This window comes from Pseudorasbora parva, chromosome 19 (genome assembly GCF_024679245.1).
Source record: "Pseudorasbora parva isolate DD20220531a chromosome 19, ASM2467924v1, whole genome shotgun sequence".
NCBI classification, from domain to species: Eukaryota; Metazoa; Chordata; class Actinopteri; order Cypriniformes; family Gobionidae; genus Pseudorasbora; species Pseudorasbora parva.
Genome location: NC_090190.1, coordinates 35526750 through 35544191, shown reverse-complemented (window position 1 = coordinate 35544191; position 17442 = coordinate 35526750). Strand labels below are relative to the sequence as shown.

General features: G+C 42.1%; 1 protein-coding gene across 2 annotated transcripts in view; it reads right to left on the bottom strand.

The window, feature by feature from the left end:
- cica (capicua transcriptional repressor a) overlaps positions 1 to 17442 on the bottom strand; it is a 33188-nt gene that overhangs the window by 10744 nt on the left and 5002 nt on the right. The window contains exons 2-12 of one of the 2 annotated variants that reach the window (XM_067426465.1): positions 13635 to 17325; positions 11412 to 11543; positions 11139 to 11292; positions 6895 to 6994; positions 6411 to 6593; positions 5418 to 5550; positions 5017 to 5304; positions 4372 to 4469; positions 1353 to 2214; positions 457 to 596; positions 199 to 359 (exon numbers count right to left, since the gene is read on the bottom strand). In XM_067426465.1, the coding sequence (XP_067282566.1) occupies positions 199 to 359; positions 457 to 596; positions 1353 to 2214; positions 4372 to 4469; positions 5017 to 5304; positions 5418 to 5550; positions 6411 to 6593; positions 6895 to 6994; positions 11139 to 11292; positions 11412 to 11543; positions 13635 to 17160 (5777 nt within the window). In that variant the 5' untranslated portion in view covers positions 17161 to 17325. The remainder of the gene's footprint in view (positions 1 to 198; positions 360 to 456; positions 597 to 1352; positions 2215 to 4371; positions 4470 to 5016; positions 5305 to 5417; positions 5551 to 6410; positions 6594 to 6894; positions 6995 to 11138; positions 11293 to 11411; positions 11544 to 13634; positions 17326 to 17442) is intronic. The other variant, XM_067426466.1, reaches the window with a different exon arrangement.

Below are 17442 nucleotides of genomic sequence, written 5' to 3'. Positions count from 1 at the left end.
ATATTGTTTGGTGCCCCTAACCCCAGCTAAAAAGCTACCCTTTCTAAAACTTTATAGGATGTTGTCCCAGGACCAACAAGGATGTTGATCCAGAAACCATGTCCTACTTGGCACAGCCAGTAGAAGGTTAGGTTAGGTTATGTTTCAATGCTTAGATGTCTGGCAGCAGTTTTAAAGAGACAGTGGGCGGGAGAGTACCTTGTAGGTGGTGGCGTCAAGAGCACCGTCTGAGGAGGGTTGGGCCCAGGGGCCATGACAGTCGCGGTTGGCATAGAGACAGGAAATGAGCTGCCGGTATGCACCGATCCACCAGGATGCACATTTGTTTGGACCACAGGCATTGGAGCAATCTGAATGATCTGAAAAGCAAAGAAACACATGAGTCCGACACATCTATTGTCAATACAATAAATACTTCTTGTTCATGTAGCAGGATAGTAACTCAAGTCAATCTACCTTACTTCCTGGTTGAGCCCCATTTTGAACAGGAAGGGGTGGGCCCACCAGGGAAATTGGCTGCGGAGGTGTAGATCCTGTTCCGACAGTTGCCATGGGAACAAGCATCTTGCTCTGCAAGACTGGGGACTGTGCTTGAACTGTGCAGAGAGATGAAAAGGACTGATATAGTAGAGACCGAGAATAGATTTGATGAAGTGCCTAATTTCCCAAACACTGTGTGCATAATCCTGATCCCTGTAAGCTTGAGAAACCTCATTAAATCTGCTCAAAATCACGAATAAAAAAACATTCTAAAGCTCACTTTGACTTGGATGTGGACACATCAAATAATTTACAGGGTTCCCACATGTTTTGAAATGAATTTCAGCGACTTCTTGGTGAATGAGTCATTCAGCTGATTTATTTAAAAGAACCAATTCACTCACACGTCAAATATTGGGCTTGGTTAGACAAAAAGCAATATCTAGTCCCGTGATTTTGTTAAACCTTTGAAGCAGAAACGTAAAAATACTCTCTCTCTCTTTTTTTAAATGAACCTAATTATATTTTGTCATTGTTATGGAAATTAAGTATAATACAAACTAAAATTAAATTTCAGTTTGGATGTCAAAATGACAAATTTGGGACAAATATTTAGTTGTAATGTTTACATATGTTTACATATTTACATACATTTATTCAACAAGGATGCTTTAAATTGCCAAAAGTGACAGTAAAAGACATCTGTAATGTTATAAAATATTTCTATTTTAAATACTTTTCTTTTCAACTTTCTATTCATCAAATAATCCTTAAAAAAATTCGACAAAAAAATGTGGAAACCCTGAATTTAACTCAAATTGCACATAATATGTCCGAGTTCACCACAACAATTTAACTGCCTCAAATCTTACCTCCACCTCCTGGGCTGACTCCTCCTACTGCTGGGACTGAAGCATATCTTATTCCTTGCCCCGTCCCCGAATGTACACCATTGGCCAGGGTCACATGGGTGGGTGCGGCACTGGGCAAGGTAAGGACGCTGGAGTTCTGCTGGGAGGAGGGACTATTGGGATTGGCAGTTGCAGGCAGAGTTGGAAGTATGTACTGCACCTGTGTTACAGGTTTCCCGCCACTAGTGGGCGTAATAGAAGCAGTGGGGAGGAACTGGTGATGAAGTAGCGGAATGGGTACTGCATTGTTACTAGGGGCTCCATTGCATGGAGTAGGATGGGGTGGGGTGATGAGCTGAACGGTGGGTTGGTTTGGGAAGGCTCCTCCCAAGACTAGGCCAGTAACTAAACTTCCTTGCCCATTAGGTTTGGGAGAAGAGGAGGAAAAGTACCCACCTCCTCCTGCTCCACCAGCACCTATCAGTAGCTTGGGCTTCCCGTCTGGAGGAAGGGTCCCAACAGCTACACCCCCATCAACTGGCTTGCTGGCGATGGGGATAGGGGTGCTAGTGATGGGTCGAACAACATTGGTCACTATGGTGGGGGCCATCCTGACAGTGCCATGTGAATAGTACGTCCCCGTATCATGCAGCAAAGTGGTATTTATACTAGTAATGGAGGCTGAATTAACATGGAATGGAACCTGCCCTCTTCCACTTCCTCCTTTCCCTTCTTTGGGCACCCCATTATTCAGCTCTGCACCACCCATCCCTCTCTTTTTCTTTTTCTCCAAGTTCTCTTCATGCCCTTCTTCATCTTTGTTGCCAGTTGTGCCAGCCAGAGAGAACGGCAAAGAGGAATGGACTACTGGTTGGAAGGTGCGCTGAAAGGAGAAGATAATTTGTTACATGAGATTATTTCATTCACATTCTGATTAAAAATGAGGTTAGTGCTGAATTTGACGTTGATGACATTGTGTAGTACCTGTACAAGATTTAAACTATTAAAATATGGGGAATAGAGAATAAGAGGATTTTAAGTGACTTTAACCTACACAAAGTTAGGTGACGTAGTTACATTGTACTCACTCAAATAAGTAGCCTAATATTAATTAACTACATGTACTTAATATAGAGTTATGGTTAGGGTTAGTTGCTAGTACTTTGCATAGTTTACTGTTATTACTATAGTAAGTGCATGTAATAAAACTTTGTCACCTTATAATAAAGTATTACCCAAACTAATGTATTGCTTCAGAGGACTTGGAATTTACATTGACCACATTTATGCATTTCTCAGAATCCTTTATGCAAAGCAACTTACATTGCATTCCAATCTATAATTATTTCTTTTATCAATTTGTGCGTTCCCTGGGAATTTAACTGATGACCTTAGGCCATGCTTTACTGTTTAAGCTCTAGGAAGCCTTTATGTGGAATATTGTGCAAGATTCATATGGACTACTTTTAATGTGCTTTTTGAAACATAAAATGGGATCACTACATATTGTGGTATGAAAAAGCTAAAATATAACAGAAGGCAACATTTCTCATTTTCACTTAGATTAACTTGATGTACAATTCCTAAAACTAATATAGATGTAATAAAAATGACCATAACAGCTAAATGAATACACCTTGAACTAAAACAATGAACTAGAATTGAAAATATTCAAATAAAAACTTGTTTAGAATACTGCTAAAAACTAATAGTATCTCATTGACAATAAACTAACACTGGTTTGGAAGGTCATGAGGAAGAGTAAATAATGTTTTATTTTTATTTTTGGGTGAACTATCCCTTTAAGGCAAACAATTTGGTCTGTGAACCATGTAAGAGAAGGAACGACATCTGCTGCCTTGTGGATATATCCATTGGTGTGGAAAACCTCAAGAGTAAACCCTGAAGAAATTGTACTTACTTGCCAGACAAACAAATACACAGATGCTGAAAAAATCTGGTTTTATAAATAATTAGATAAGAGCAAATATAATTTCTGTTACTATGGTAATGGGGCTTATCTAATTTAAAGGTGCCCTAGAATGGAAAACTGTATTTACCTTGGCATAGTTGAATAATAAGAGTTATGTACATGGAACTAACATACGATGAGCCTTAAACACCATTGTTTTCTCTTTCATATGTAAATATTGTGCTTGAAAAAGACCACTGAAAAATGGCAAATCCCAACATAACACTGACTGTGATGTAACAGTCGGGATCATTAATATTTATGCCTCCCCAAATTTGCATATACCAGCACATGTTCAAGGCCACAGTATTAACGTGGACCTGCACTGCCGAATCATCAGAAGATTTGCAGGTAAGATGAGGACCATATATTGAAAACGGCAGATCATGGATATAAATGGACCAGGCTGTGTAGGGGATGTGAGCACTTTTCATAGCCTTACCACAGAACTGAACTGTGAACAGGCATGGTTGACGTTTATCTATAACAGGATAAAGTAACAATTTAATTCAAAGTTTTTAGTTTACTTCGATTAGTGTTGATTTCATTAAAGAAAATATGACGAAAACCTTTTTTTCCATGACTAAGACAAGATGAAATGACACAAAAGTACTTAAACGATGCAATTGACGTTGACAAAATAAACCAATAAACAAGTAAGCTGCATTTTAGCAATCTCCTGTTGAGAATTTCTACTTAAAGTGTCATTCAGTCAGTCTGTGTTCTGTCATGACTCAAGCCGCTTGTGCTATTTGTGATTGCGTTAGCTGCACTTGTGTGAACTACTGAAATTAGCCAATCAGAGCAGAGCTCAACATTATTATTCATGACCCTTCCAAATGAGGCAAAAACAGAGCATTTTATTCTAGGGACAATGTCTAGGGTTGGACCTGTAAAACCGTATTGGAGAATTTCTGCTTTTAAAAAAGCCACATACCCTTTATGTAGATAGCAAATAACCATTTAAAATATTGAAAAAAATATAATAGAAACATTTTTTTTTTGTACTATAACTGAGACACTGTGGGATTTTCATGCCAACTACCCATGTGATGTATTAAGTGTTACCTTGCTGTCAGCCTCATCCGCATGGTCGTTTTCGTCATCGCTGTCTGTCACTCTCTCTTTACACTTCAAGTCAATGGAGCCGTCTGCAAACGAGTCTTCTGCGAAGAAATCACACGTTAGCTGTGAGACCAGGGCTTGCATATCTCACACTCATGGGACTGAGAGAGCTGAGCAGTGAGGAGATTTTGCCTTTCCAAAATCAATTCATGATGTTCAGATGGTGGTGGTGCATCAGAGAGCGCAGAGCTCGTGGGAGACACAGACTCAAGAATCAGTCAGGACTGACTAATAATGAGACAATGAGAATGGAACAAAAACCGCTCATAGCATCAAAACAAAATTAGCTGAAAGAATCATTTTCTGATGGTGGGTAAGTTCCACATATAACAGCATTATCTACAGATCAGGGGGTTTCAACAGATCTGGACCCCCTATTATAAAAAGTGACGTTTATGGAATTAATACTTGAAATTAAAATGCTTGACAGAGCATTAGTTTGAAGGGTTTTTTTTTAGAAACTATTCGTGGTGCTTGCATATGCAAAACATGCCATAATGATGCTAGGGAGTTCTGACATTGCAAGTGGTTGCTAGGCTGTTCTTGGTTGCTAGATATGGTATTGACAAAGATGTATATGTCCTTTACCTATGACATCATCATCCCCCTCTTCACAGATCACCATATGCTCTTCATCACTGGTCACATCCTCACTCGGCCGATGAGGGTGAGCAGGGGTGCGGGGCTGGAACAGTGTAGCACTGTCCAGCTCTGTCTCCTTCTCCCTCCTCTCCAGAGTATGTACAGCGCTCTGGGAAAAGGCGCGAGGCCGTTGAAGCTGCCCACCTATTGATCCTCCGTGACCATCAGATGGAGGGGAAGTCCAGCTGGGTCCTGCTCCTTTGTGGTCTGCCCCCTGAGATGTGGAATGGGCCTCTGGGGAGACAAAGAAGGTTAACTCAGTATTGGTTATGTTTCACACTACTATGCACTCATAGTTTCACAAGACTAACAAACGCCCACGCATATAAACAAACACCCACACAGACCTGTGCTTTCAGACACGCTGCGCTCGCGAGCTTCTTTGGCCCCTGGAGTTCCCCGGCCCTCAGACAGGGACTTCCTCCTGTCCTTGTTACACCATTTCCAATCAGGGTGAGCACGGAAATGAGCCTCCTTCACCTAAAAGAGAACAAGAGAGATACGAGTATGAAATTTAACAGTTGGCTTAATAACACGGATTTAAATGCACATAATCTGATTTCTAATGTAAATGCATTTTTTATATATATCTATGACCATTTAATTTAATAAATTTCTCAAAACTAAATAGTATTATACAATTACAAATGAGTAAATTTGATTATACCATATAGACATAACCTACTGTTCAAACATTTGTGGTCAGTAAAAATTGTATTTTTATTTTTTCTTAAAGAAGCAAACATATTTAGCGAAATAATTTTATTTAGCAAGGATGCATTAAATTAATCAAATGGGATGGTAAAGACATATTATTACAAAAATACTGTTCTTTTGAACACAACTGTTTCAACATTGATGTTTGCTTCACATTAAATCAGCATATAATGATTTCTGAATAATCATGTGACACTGAAGACTGATGATGCTGTAAATTCAGCTGTCATCACAGGAATAAATAACAATTTAAAATATATTAAAATAGAAAACAGTATATAAATTGTAATAATAATATTACTGTATTATTAATCAAACAAATACAGCCTTGAGTGTAAGAAAACAAAAGCGCAATATTATAAATACATTTTTAAAATGTCTGAACAGTCAAACTTTTAAATCGTAGCGCATATTGGCATTTACCGGTCATCACCTATAGTGCTTTCCAAATATTTGCATCTACAGTACGTAATGTATATGACAGCTGTAAAACGGATATCGGTCTACCACTATTTCAAATGCAAAAACATTCCAACTCCATGTTATAAATTACAAAAACATTAGTGACGACGGATTGCCATTACATTTTTATCTTGTGCAATATTTCACGAGTTTTACTGTACCTGGAAGGCAAGATCATGATATTTCTGCTTCTCTTTGGGTCCCAACGCATACCACCACTCGCCCAGTATTTTACTGACAGTGCGGTTGTCTTGGTTGGGGTGCCGCTGATGAACCAGTGCACGGTGCCTCTTACTAAAGATCATAAAAGCGTTCATTGGCCGCCTGATGTGGTCCTTTTCCCTCTTTGTAAAGGTATGAGAGAGACAGAAATAGAGAAGAAATGATAAGTGAACATTTGTATTCCACAGAAGATAATAAGGGAAATTAATGGTTACAAAGCTTTAATTTTTTCAGCCTGATCCTCTTGACAAGTGTCTGGGGTTATTTATCTGTTCTCACTAAAGCGAGGTCATAAGGCTGCCCAGTACTACTCTAAGGAACTCAAGCAACTGACAAAATATCTTATTGTTAGTCACTATTGTAGCCGACTACGACAAAAACTCAGAATGAAGACACTGACAGGAATAGAAGACTGTAACTTACCTTCTTGTCAACATCTTTTGGGAGTGCACTGAGAGATTGTGTACGCCTTTTCACTGGGCTGGTGGATGGAGCAGGGTCTTGAGCTATACCTGGAAAAAATCTGAAAAAAGGAGTAACCAAAAATGTAAGAGGGAAGAACAAATAGAGTGTGCAATAAAAATCGGATTCAAATTTGTCTCAAAATGCCTTGATAATGTTTCCTTGTAGGGGTGGCCTTTCTATGTACACAGTGAGGAAAATAAGTATTTGAACACCCTGCTATTTTGCACTCTCCCCACTCTCCCACTGTACCCACTCCCCCACTTAGAAATCATGGAGGGGTCTGAAATTGTCATTGTAGATGCATGTTTGTCCACTGTGAGACATAATCTAAAATAAAAATCCAGAAATAACAATGTATGATTTTTTTAAACTATTTATTTGTATGATACAGCTGCAAATAAGTATTTAAACACCTGAGAAAATCAATGTTAATATTTGGTACAGTAGCCTTTGTTTGCGATTACAGAGGTCAAACATTTCCTGTAGTTTCTCACCAGGTTTGCACACACTGCAGGAGGGATTTTGGCCCACTCCTCCACACAGATCTTCTCTAGATCAATCAGGTTTCTGGCCTGTCGCTGAGAAACACAGAGTTTGAGCTCCCTCCAAAGATTCTCTATTGGGTTTAGGTCTGGAAACTGGCTAGGCCACGCCAGAACCTTGATATGCCTCTTACAGAGCCCCTCCTTGATTATCCTGGCTGTGTGCTTCGGGTCATTGTCATGTTGGAAGACCCAACCTCGACCCATCTTCAATGCTCTAAATGAGGGAAGGAGGTTGTTCCCCAAAATCTAGCAATACATGGCCCCAGTCATCCTCTCCTTAATTCAGTGTAGTCGCCTGATCCCATGTGCACAAAAAACATCCCCAAAGCAGGATGCTACCACCCCCATGCTTCACAGTAGGGATGGTTTCTTGGGATGGTAATCGTCATTCTTCTTCCTCCAAACACGTTTAGTGGAATTATGACCAAAAAGATCTATTTTGGTCCCATCTGACCACATGACTTTCTCTCATGGCTCCTCTGGATCATCCAAATGGTCATTGGCAAACTTAAGATGGGCCTGGACATGTGTATATTATAATGTATTCTCTTGAAAACTCTTTATTGTCAAATGTGTTGAATGTAAATTCATCTTAGGAACTTCACCATTCAATGTAAATGTATCTTAGAATATTCTTAAATAAGGACATCTATTCAGTGATTGGTTTATGCCTATGACATCATCCAAAATCCCGTTTGTGCCACAGCAAAGTGTCGTAAATCAACTCTAAGACTGATACTTAATATTTAGTCCTACACTTTACTTAAAGTATGATTCGGATGCTTGATAACTAACTTTTAAGCGCAGCTTTGAGCCAAGAATTTTTTGACTCTTAAGTCAATTCTTAGCAGTATTCTTGTGAGTAATTCAGATATTTGATAAATACGGGCCCAGGTCTTTCAGGGTCAGAATTCTAGCTTATAGACAGGTGTTCAAATACTTATTTGCAGCTGTATCATACAAATAAATAGTTAAAAAATCATATATTGTGATTTCTGAATTTTGTTTTTAGATTTTGTCTCTCAGAGTGGACATGCACCTACGATGACAATTTCAGACCCCTCCATGATTTCCAAGTGGGAGAACTTGCAAAATAGCAAGGTGTTCAAATACTTATTTTCCTCACTGTAATACACACACACCGATCAGGCATAACATTATGACAGTTGAAGTGAATAACACTGATTATCTCTTCATCACGACACCTGTTAGTGGGATATATTAGGCAGCAAGAGAGCATTTTGTTCTCAAAGCTGATGTGTTAGAAGCTGGAAAAATGGGCAAGCGTAAGGATTTGAGCGAGTTTGACAAGGCCTAAACTGTGATGCTAGACGACTGGGTCAAACCATCTCCAAAACTGCAGCTCTTGTAGGGTGTTCCTTGTATGCAGTTAACAGTGGAACAAGGAATAGTGGTGAACCAGCGACAGGGTCATGGGCGGTCAATGCTCATTGATGCACGTGGAGAACGAAGGCTGGCCTGTGTGGTCTGATCAAACAGACAATCTACTGTAGCTCAAACTGCTCAAGAAGTTAATGCTCATTCTGATAGAAAGGTATCAGAATACACAGTGCATGGCAGTTTGTTGCATATTGGGCTACATAGTCGCAGACCAGTCAGGGTGCCCATGCTGACCCGTTCACCGCTGAAAGCGGCACCAATGGGCACGTGAGCATCAGAACTGGACCACAGAGCAATGGAAGAAGGTGGCTTGGTCTGATGAATCACGTTTTCTTTCACATTACGTGGACGGCCGGGTGCGTGTGCATCACTTACCTATGGTACCAGGATGCACTATGGGAAGAAGGCAAGCTAGCTGAGGCAGTGTGATGCTTTGGTCAATGTTCTGCTGGGAAACCTTGGGTCCTACCATCCATGTGGATGTTACTTTGACATGTACCAACTACCTAAGCATTGTTGCAGACCATGAACATCCTTTCATGGAAACGGTATTCCCTGGTGGCTGTGGCCTCTTTCAGCAGGATAATGCAGCCATAACCATTCAGGAATGGTTTGAAGAGCACAACAACAACGAGATTGAGGTTTTGACTTGTCCTCCAAATTACCCAAATCTCAATCCAATCAAGCATCTGTGGGATGTGCTGAACAAACACCTCACAACTAATTGGACTTAAAGGATCTGCTTCTAACATCTTGGTGCCATACCAGAGCACACCATCAGGGGTCTAGTGGGGTCCATGTCCTGACCAACACAATATTAGGAAGGTGGTCATAATGTTATGCCTGATCGGTGTATATACAGCTGTGATCAAAAGTGTTGGCAGTTACGCAATTTTGTGTTTCGCAAAGTTTGCTGCTTTTGTTGTTGTGTTGTTGATTCACATAGTTGTGCAAAGTGATCATTTTAAATCACAAAAAATCTTCACTGGTCAAACAAAAGAAATGTATTACAAAAAACACTTTCCTTTTTTGGCCTAGCTAACATAATTTCACTAATAGAATCATGAGCCCATGGGAAAGTGTGAACAAGTATTAGTCAGGTGAATTCACTCTATCATTTTTATTGGATTATAAGAGCAGACTGATTGCTAAAAAAGAAGGGAAGTTCTTGAGTTAGCAATTGTTGCCTCCAAAGAAAGATGTGCATCAAAATAGCCTCAAATGCAAAGATATTGCTGCAAAGAATATTGCCCTTAAAGTATATATTTTTTTCTGGATCAAGAACTTCAATGAGAGAGGTTCAAACTGCAGTGAAAAAGGCTTCAGGACATCCCAAAGTGTCTAGCAAGAGGAGTCTGCTACAGAATCATGTCACTACCAGTGAAGAGCTTCCTCAAAATTGGCAGCAGGTGGGTGTGAAGAAAAGAAAAACATCAATGACACTGAAATTCTGCACCAAGTATAAGGATTGGACAGAAAAAGAGTGATGCAAAGCTATTTTCTCTGTTGAAGCCCGGTTCTGACTGTTTGGGATATCTGGAAAATCGATTGTCCAGAGAAGAAAAGGTGAACGCTACCATGAGTCCTGTATCATGACACCAGCATCCTTAGACCATTCATTTGTGGGGTTCATTTTCATCCACAGAACTGGGCTCTCTCACAATTCTGCCCAAAAACATGGTCATGAATAAAGAATGGTATCAAAACGTCCTGCAAGATCAACTTCTTTCAATGACCCAAGAGCAATTTGGTGATCTGTGCATTTTCTAGCACCATGTTACAAGGCAAGAGAAATAATAAAGTGGCACTGAAAGTTACATTGAAATTTTGTAACACCGTCAATCAGGATTTGACTCAGAAGCTAATATCCAGCATGCCAGAACGAATTGCATATAGGTTATGAAGAAGGGTCAACACTGTAAATATTGACTCTTTGCATATATTAAGTTTTTCCAATAAAAGCCTTTCAAACTTATCATCGTTTTCCAGTATACCATAGAAACATGAAAAAATGCTACAAATACTGAAGCAGCAAACTTTGTGAAGCAAAATTAGTCACTGCCAATACTTTTGGCTGCGGCAGATAGATGTGGGCAGATTGAGATTACAATATGTATTTTTTAATTGGTTTATAATTAAATATATCTTAACATGCACATTTTACAGGGAAAAGATTTTATTTAAAAAATTGTTTTTTTTAATCGCTCACTCCTATTAATACATTGCTCAAGAGACAAGATGCAAACGGATATTTACAGGTCGTCAGCATCACTCTCGGTCTCACTGTCGCCTCCTTCTCTCTCCACAGGTGGGTCTTCAGCAGAAGGAGGGGGGCAAGATGGGGAACCTCTCTCTGGTGCTGGATGGTCAACAAGTGCTTCAGTAACAAGGGCAACTCCACAGCGTGGTTCTGCAAGTTTCAAAACATCAATTGAAAACATCGATGTATATTCTGGATGCGATTTGTAAACATTCTATGCATTGTCACGCAAGAAAATTATAGTGTTCCATTTGTCTATCAAATGTTACCTTTGCTCTGATTTACAAGTGTTTGGCCATCTGCAGGCTGCGTGGACATTTTTGTTTGGCTGGTCTCCAGAAAGGGAACCAATGAATGCCACGCAAACACTGGCACAGAGCGGGGCTCCACGTTGGTCCAAACTAAATGCAGAAACAGACAAACCTTTTATATACACACATGATTGTTTTGGACACCCAACAGCCTCTCTGTTCTCTTAAGAGGGAACTGTTTAAACAGCACCTCTCTGTGTCAGACTGAACTTGAATGAAAGCCATTCATATGTCTGCATATCAGTGATTGGTGAAAATAAGAAAGTATGTAACATGTCCTATGCATCTGTCATTCCAGTGAACTGTATATGTCAATTTAAGTACTCATCAGTATCAGGGCGGTCCAATTACCCTCTAGCCGTGCATGTCTGGGCAAGTTCCTGTGTATCATTTCAGACATGCTGCAACTGTCTAAAGGAACACTGACCCTCAAATCGCAGGGCATTCTTCACCACACACCCAAACACACCTGCTGCTGACCAGCATACCAAAATCGCTCTGAGCCCCCCTTATTTTTCGTTTGTCTAATCGGAAATAGAAAGTGTTTGTTGGTGCCCTCCATCTTGCAAAACTAGAGACAAGCATGAGTATCTTTTATAAGGAGAAAAAGGTAAAGAGAAAGAACTTAAAGAGAAGGATTTAGAAAGTTCAAAAGAACAGCAATTATTTGAAATAGAAATAATGTATAACGTTGTCACTTTTGACCAATTGAATGCATTGATCAATTGCTGAATAAAAGTATTAAAGGGGTCATGAATTGAGAAATCTAATTTCCTTTGATCTTTTGACATAGAGGTCATTGTACTATATAAATATCAAGTTTCAGAACTCAAAATGTCTTTGTTAGCCCAAAAACAGCTTTTTATTTAAACCAAACAAATTTTGCATTTCTCTGTGGAAGATCAACGGCTACTTCTACATCATTGCCTCTTTAGCTCCGCCCACTGATTTGCACGTCTTGTATTCGCAAATACGAGATATTTCGCAAACACAGGATTAGTCCTGCAACTAAATGATAGAGATGCCTCCGAGTAGCCAAGTAGTTGAAAAACAGTCTTTGCATTGACTTTACATTAAGAAAGCATGGATGAACTTTGCAACAGTAAGACACTGATCGTTTGTTCGCTTCACTTTACTGCAGATTCATTTATAAACAAGATAAGTTCAAAGCATGCTTTTCAAAGAACAAAAAAGATGATGCAATGCAGACTATATTGGATCCGAAAGCAATGTCATAACACACAAGTGTGAGTAAAAATGAGTGTGTGTTTACATTCACCCTTACAATATGAATTTAATGCGATTTTGGCACAATTGCGATTGAACTTTACCTCATGTAAACACAGTATGTAAATCAAATGGATGCGATTAAGCTCATAATCGCAGCAACCATAATCACATTAAACTATGTGGTGTACGCTAATTTTAATCACAATAAACAGGCAAGTAAACACCTTAATCGTATTAAGATTTCTGCTCGTCATGTAAACATCTTACTGTGAATTATGACCGTAGGCCACTCTGATTATTAAAAAAGATTTGCATCATTGGTGCACGTATTAACGTTGTCAATGTTTTTAAGAATCCTGAATAAAAGCTTCAGTGAGTAAGTTCTTGATTTGTCATCAGTAAGCTAAAACAACACGTCTCATATTACTTAAAACATGACACTGCAAATGATAATGCATACGATTTTTCTGTCGTATAATAATATAATTCTGTTTACACAATACACCGTAAGTCATCCTTTGTCAGTTATAACTAGCTACTCCAAGTACTTACTCATTTTAATATGCAAAACTGTTACCCAATCATAGCAGTGGGCGTTTACTTCCAAGTCTTGAATGCGGCAAGCCCATCAAAATGGAGTGTTCGAAAGAGAGGGTCAAAAACAGGATAGAAAATAGCTTATTACTTCTAAATTGTTCGTAAAACATTAGGCCTATAAGTGGACCTCAGAGATTATTATAAAATAAAAAATGCAGTTCATGACCCCTTTAATTTATTTGAAAATATATTTATATTGATTATACCCTACATTTTTAAACTGTAATTTACAAACAAAAAAGTTAGCACGCTCACCATAACTCTGTGGATGACTATGGTGATCAATAATATTTAGTAATAATCAATAATAATTAGTGTTTTAATTGGCTTTTATTTATATTTTACTACTCTTACCAGTGCCAGGTCGTCCCATGATGATGTCTTTGCGAGGAGCAGGGTGAGGGGACTCTGCTGGCAAGATGAGGGGCAACAGGGCGGTGGGTGAGGGATGGCAAGCCACAGGCTGTGGGAGAGCACCACCTGCATCTGCATGGCCGCCTGATTTTCTCTCTTGCTCTTTACTTCCTGAGCCAGATATTGCCAGAACAGGTCCAGTGGTTGAATTAGCGGTGGACACATTTAAAGTGGAAGAATTTGAATGGGCGGGATGTCCAGGAGCCACAGGTGTCAATGACTGAGAGGAGGTCACCAGGACTAAGGTGGGAGCAGGATTGCGCAGGAGAACGGCTCCGTTGGTTGCTGCGCCATTAATTGGAACAGGAGCCTGGAGACCCACAGCATGGTGAGGAGGCTGGCTGTGCTCCCTAGAGCGTGAGCTTCCTCTACGGCTCAGGGGACCATCGCTGAATTTTGCCAGCGGTACATCTGGGTTACGAACAATGACAGGTGAATCTCGTAGGGGAACGATACGACGTGAGCTGGGATCTTGAGGCAGGGGTGAGGGTGGTGTAGGAGAAACCAGCATAGGGGGTGGAGTGGAGGCAGCAGAGGATGAGGGTCGACTTGTGACACTCCTCTGTCGAGCAAATGAGAGAGAAGAGGGGGTGGTAGGTTGGCTTTGGGGGGATAGAACCCTGAATGCTGCTGCGTTGAGGCCAAGGCTGGGATCACTGAGTTGGGGATCAGATTTCACATAGTCTGATGCACTGGGAAGCGGGGGTGGTGGAGCATCCAACTTACGTTTACTGGGGCTCATGGGCACAGTAAATGTCAGGTTGGTCTGAAAAGTGGGTACAATGCCAGAGATGTGGCGCTCACGTTCTGTGCTGGGGGTGCCTGGGATCTTTGTGCCACTGAGGTGGCGAGGGCGGCGAGGGGTTAGAGGTGAAGGTGCTGTGATGGGGCTGAAATTAGCTGGGCGGAAACCAAATAGTGTGGGCGAGGGAGAAGGTGCAGGGGAGAATGGTGACTGATTTGATACGGGTGAGAATGAGGGTGTGCATGAGCGAGAGCTGCCAAGTGAGACCAGCATATTTGCAGCCTCGCACTCATCAAAGTCAAAGCGCGACAGTTCACGTGGCAGTTCTTGCGGTATGAGAGAGGTCATCACAAGACGTGGTCGAGAGTCCCCGCCACGACTGCTTGCTTCACTGCTGTCTCGTGAGTTGTCGTCCCAGTCATACTCGCTGCTGGTGCGTCCACCTAAACGAAGGTCAGGTGTGAGAGTGCCCGTGCTACTGGCGCCACTTCTTTCTCGACCGACCCCACCTCCAGCTTCCATCTCCTTGGTGCGCATGGAGAGATGCCGTGAGCAGTAACCACGGCGCTGTGACTCCTTCGAGCAGCCTTCACGTGAACACAGTCTGCGCCACTGTTTGCCGTTGAACTTCTTGCGGATGCCTGTAGGGGTGCATACCACATCGCCCTTCTTGTACTTCTGTTGAGCGGCTGTGAGGGGTGTGCGGGAACGTGATGAAGAGGATGAGGATCCAGAGCCCCCCCCTGATGCACCATGCGAGTTGGAGCTGGGGGTCTTGTCCAGGGAGCCTCGAGAAGAGCTTGGGGGCAATGGAGGAAGCTGGGGCGTGGAGATTACTGCAGCACCTGTGGTGGAATCTACACCCAGGAGCATAGTAGGGTGATTTGGGTGAGGAGCAAGGGGCAGATGGGGTGCAATTGGGGTGCTAAGCCCTCTCCCGGGGCTGAGGTAGTTTGGTTTAGAAAGAATGTGCCGATGCTGAGAAGAAACCCCAAGAGCTTTGCTACCCATGGCTGCAGTGATGCCGCCATCCCTTAGCTGACTGAAACGGCTGACTTCCATGTCCTCCTCTGGGGTGGATGGATGAAGAGGATGATGCTTGTGCCTCTCCCTTTCTCGATCTTGTTCCCTTTCTCTCTCTAAGTGCCTATGCAGCTCTCTTTCCTGATCCTTCTCTCTGTGATGATCATAGTCTCTGTTTGGGGCTGCACTGAGTACAGACGTGATGGCAGTGTTAATGGCAGAAGATGAAGAATGAGGTGAGGTGAAAGGTACAGTCACAGGGTGCAACAAACTCTGAACTTTAAACGCTGTCAGTCGAAAGACCTCCATGTCCTCTCTTTCCTCCCATTCTCGTTCTCTAACCCTCCTACCATCTATTCCTGGCTCTGCTGACTGAGGTGGCTCTAAGTCCCAAGGAGGAACCAGAAGGCGAAGATTTTGTCGTGATACCCAAACGGCCTGAGCACTGATGGCTCTTCCATCATCCTCTACACCTCTTCTCTCCTTTCTCTCATCAGACAGATCCTCTCGTAGCTGGACACGGTATGGGAAAGACACAGCTGGATGTTGATCTACTTGAGTGATTATACCTTCTCTGTACCACTGTTGCGCTGCCTCGCTGCCCTCATCACCTACTCTAAAGGGGACGCAGACTTGTGTGCCTATAGCCACCGGGGCCACACCAGGAGGCGACGCATCTAGAATGAGGTCAACAGAATCAGTAGCAACTCGAAAAGGATACTTGCATATGTTTTTTTCTCCATTTAGCTGCACCTCCACACTCCCATGTGACTCACTAACTCTCCGTACAACACCAGTGCGAAACACTCCTGACAAACCCCGACCCCGATCATGAGGCCAGCCTTCCCCTAATCTGGGACCCTGTCGGGCCAGAACTCTCTGATTCTTAAGACCTTTGGCAAGGACTCCGGCTAACCCAGATGAAAGGCTGTCCTGTGTGGGTGTTGTACTATGTGCTTGTGGCTTTTGGGAGTTGGAGTGAGAATCACATCCTGAAGCTGTTGCATCTAGGTCAGTCGAGTGTTCGCTGGCCGTATCGGTTGAGGAGCAACGTTGTGGGCTGGATATGCTCGTCCCATCCTTCTCTCCGCATTCACCAGCAGTTCTACCTGTGGGCCCCATTATGTTGTTGTGTCCATAGCTGTCCACAGCCTGCTGGCTTTGACTGTGTGGGTCTGTGTGTGCAGCAGAGGCAGCTGGGACCTGGTTAGCACCAGTACTGTTGTGAGAGCTGCTGCTGCTCTGTGGGGGTGTGCTGGGAGTGTTGACGTTGCCATGGTTTCCAGCACAGTGCTCCGAAGTGTACTTCTTCTTGGGCACGCGGGCCTTAAAAGTGGCCGTCTTACGATTAGACGAAGGGCTATTGCTGGCACTGGTCGTGCTACTGTCGCTCTGTGTTCCACCAGATTTGGAGCTCCCGGTTGCTTCATCCATCTTCCCGAAATCCACTGCTATATTGAGGACCCCATCACTATGGATCCCCTCCTTTTCTGGAGACCCACTTCTTCTCAGAAGCCCTTCCTGTGATGAGTCAGAATTTGAGGATATATGTCTCTTAGGAGAGGTAGGTGAAACTTGGGGTATTTCCTCGGTTTCTGTCTTCTCTTCCTGTGGGCTACTATCGGCATTCCTCTTCTTAACTCCCTTGGCACGAGTGGAGGGGGGCGACCGCCTTTCTTGCTTTTTAAGGGGCTTCATCTTTTTTTGCTCTAAGAGTCTCTAATCCTCCTGATTTCTTGCAAGTCCCAGCCTATCGATATCTTCCACTCTGTTTCCTTCTTGCATCCCGCCCCTTCTCTTTTTCTTCTGTTCTTGTACAAGCCTCTTCCTGTTTGCGCTATCCTTTCCTTCTTTAATTAAACCCTGTAATGAAACACAGCACATGAGATGGATCAGTTAATTATTCAGAACTACAATCCCCATATAAAGAATAAGGAGTATAGAATACAGCATCATTAAGAAACAAGTTAGTGCAGGAGA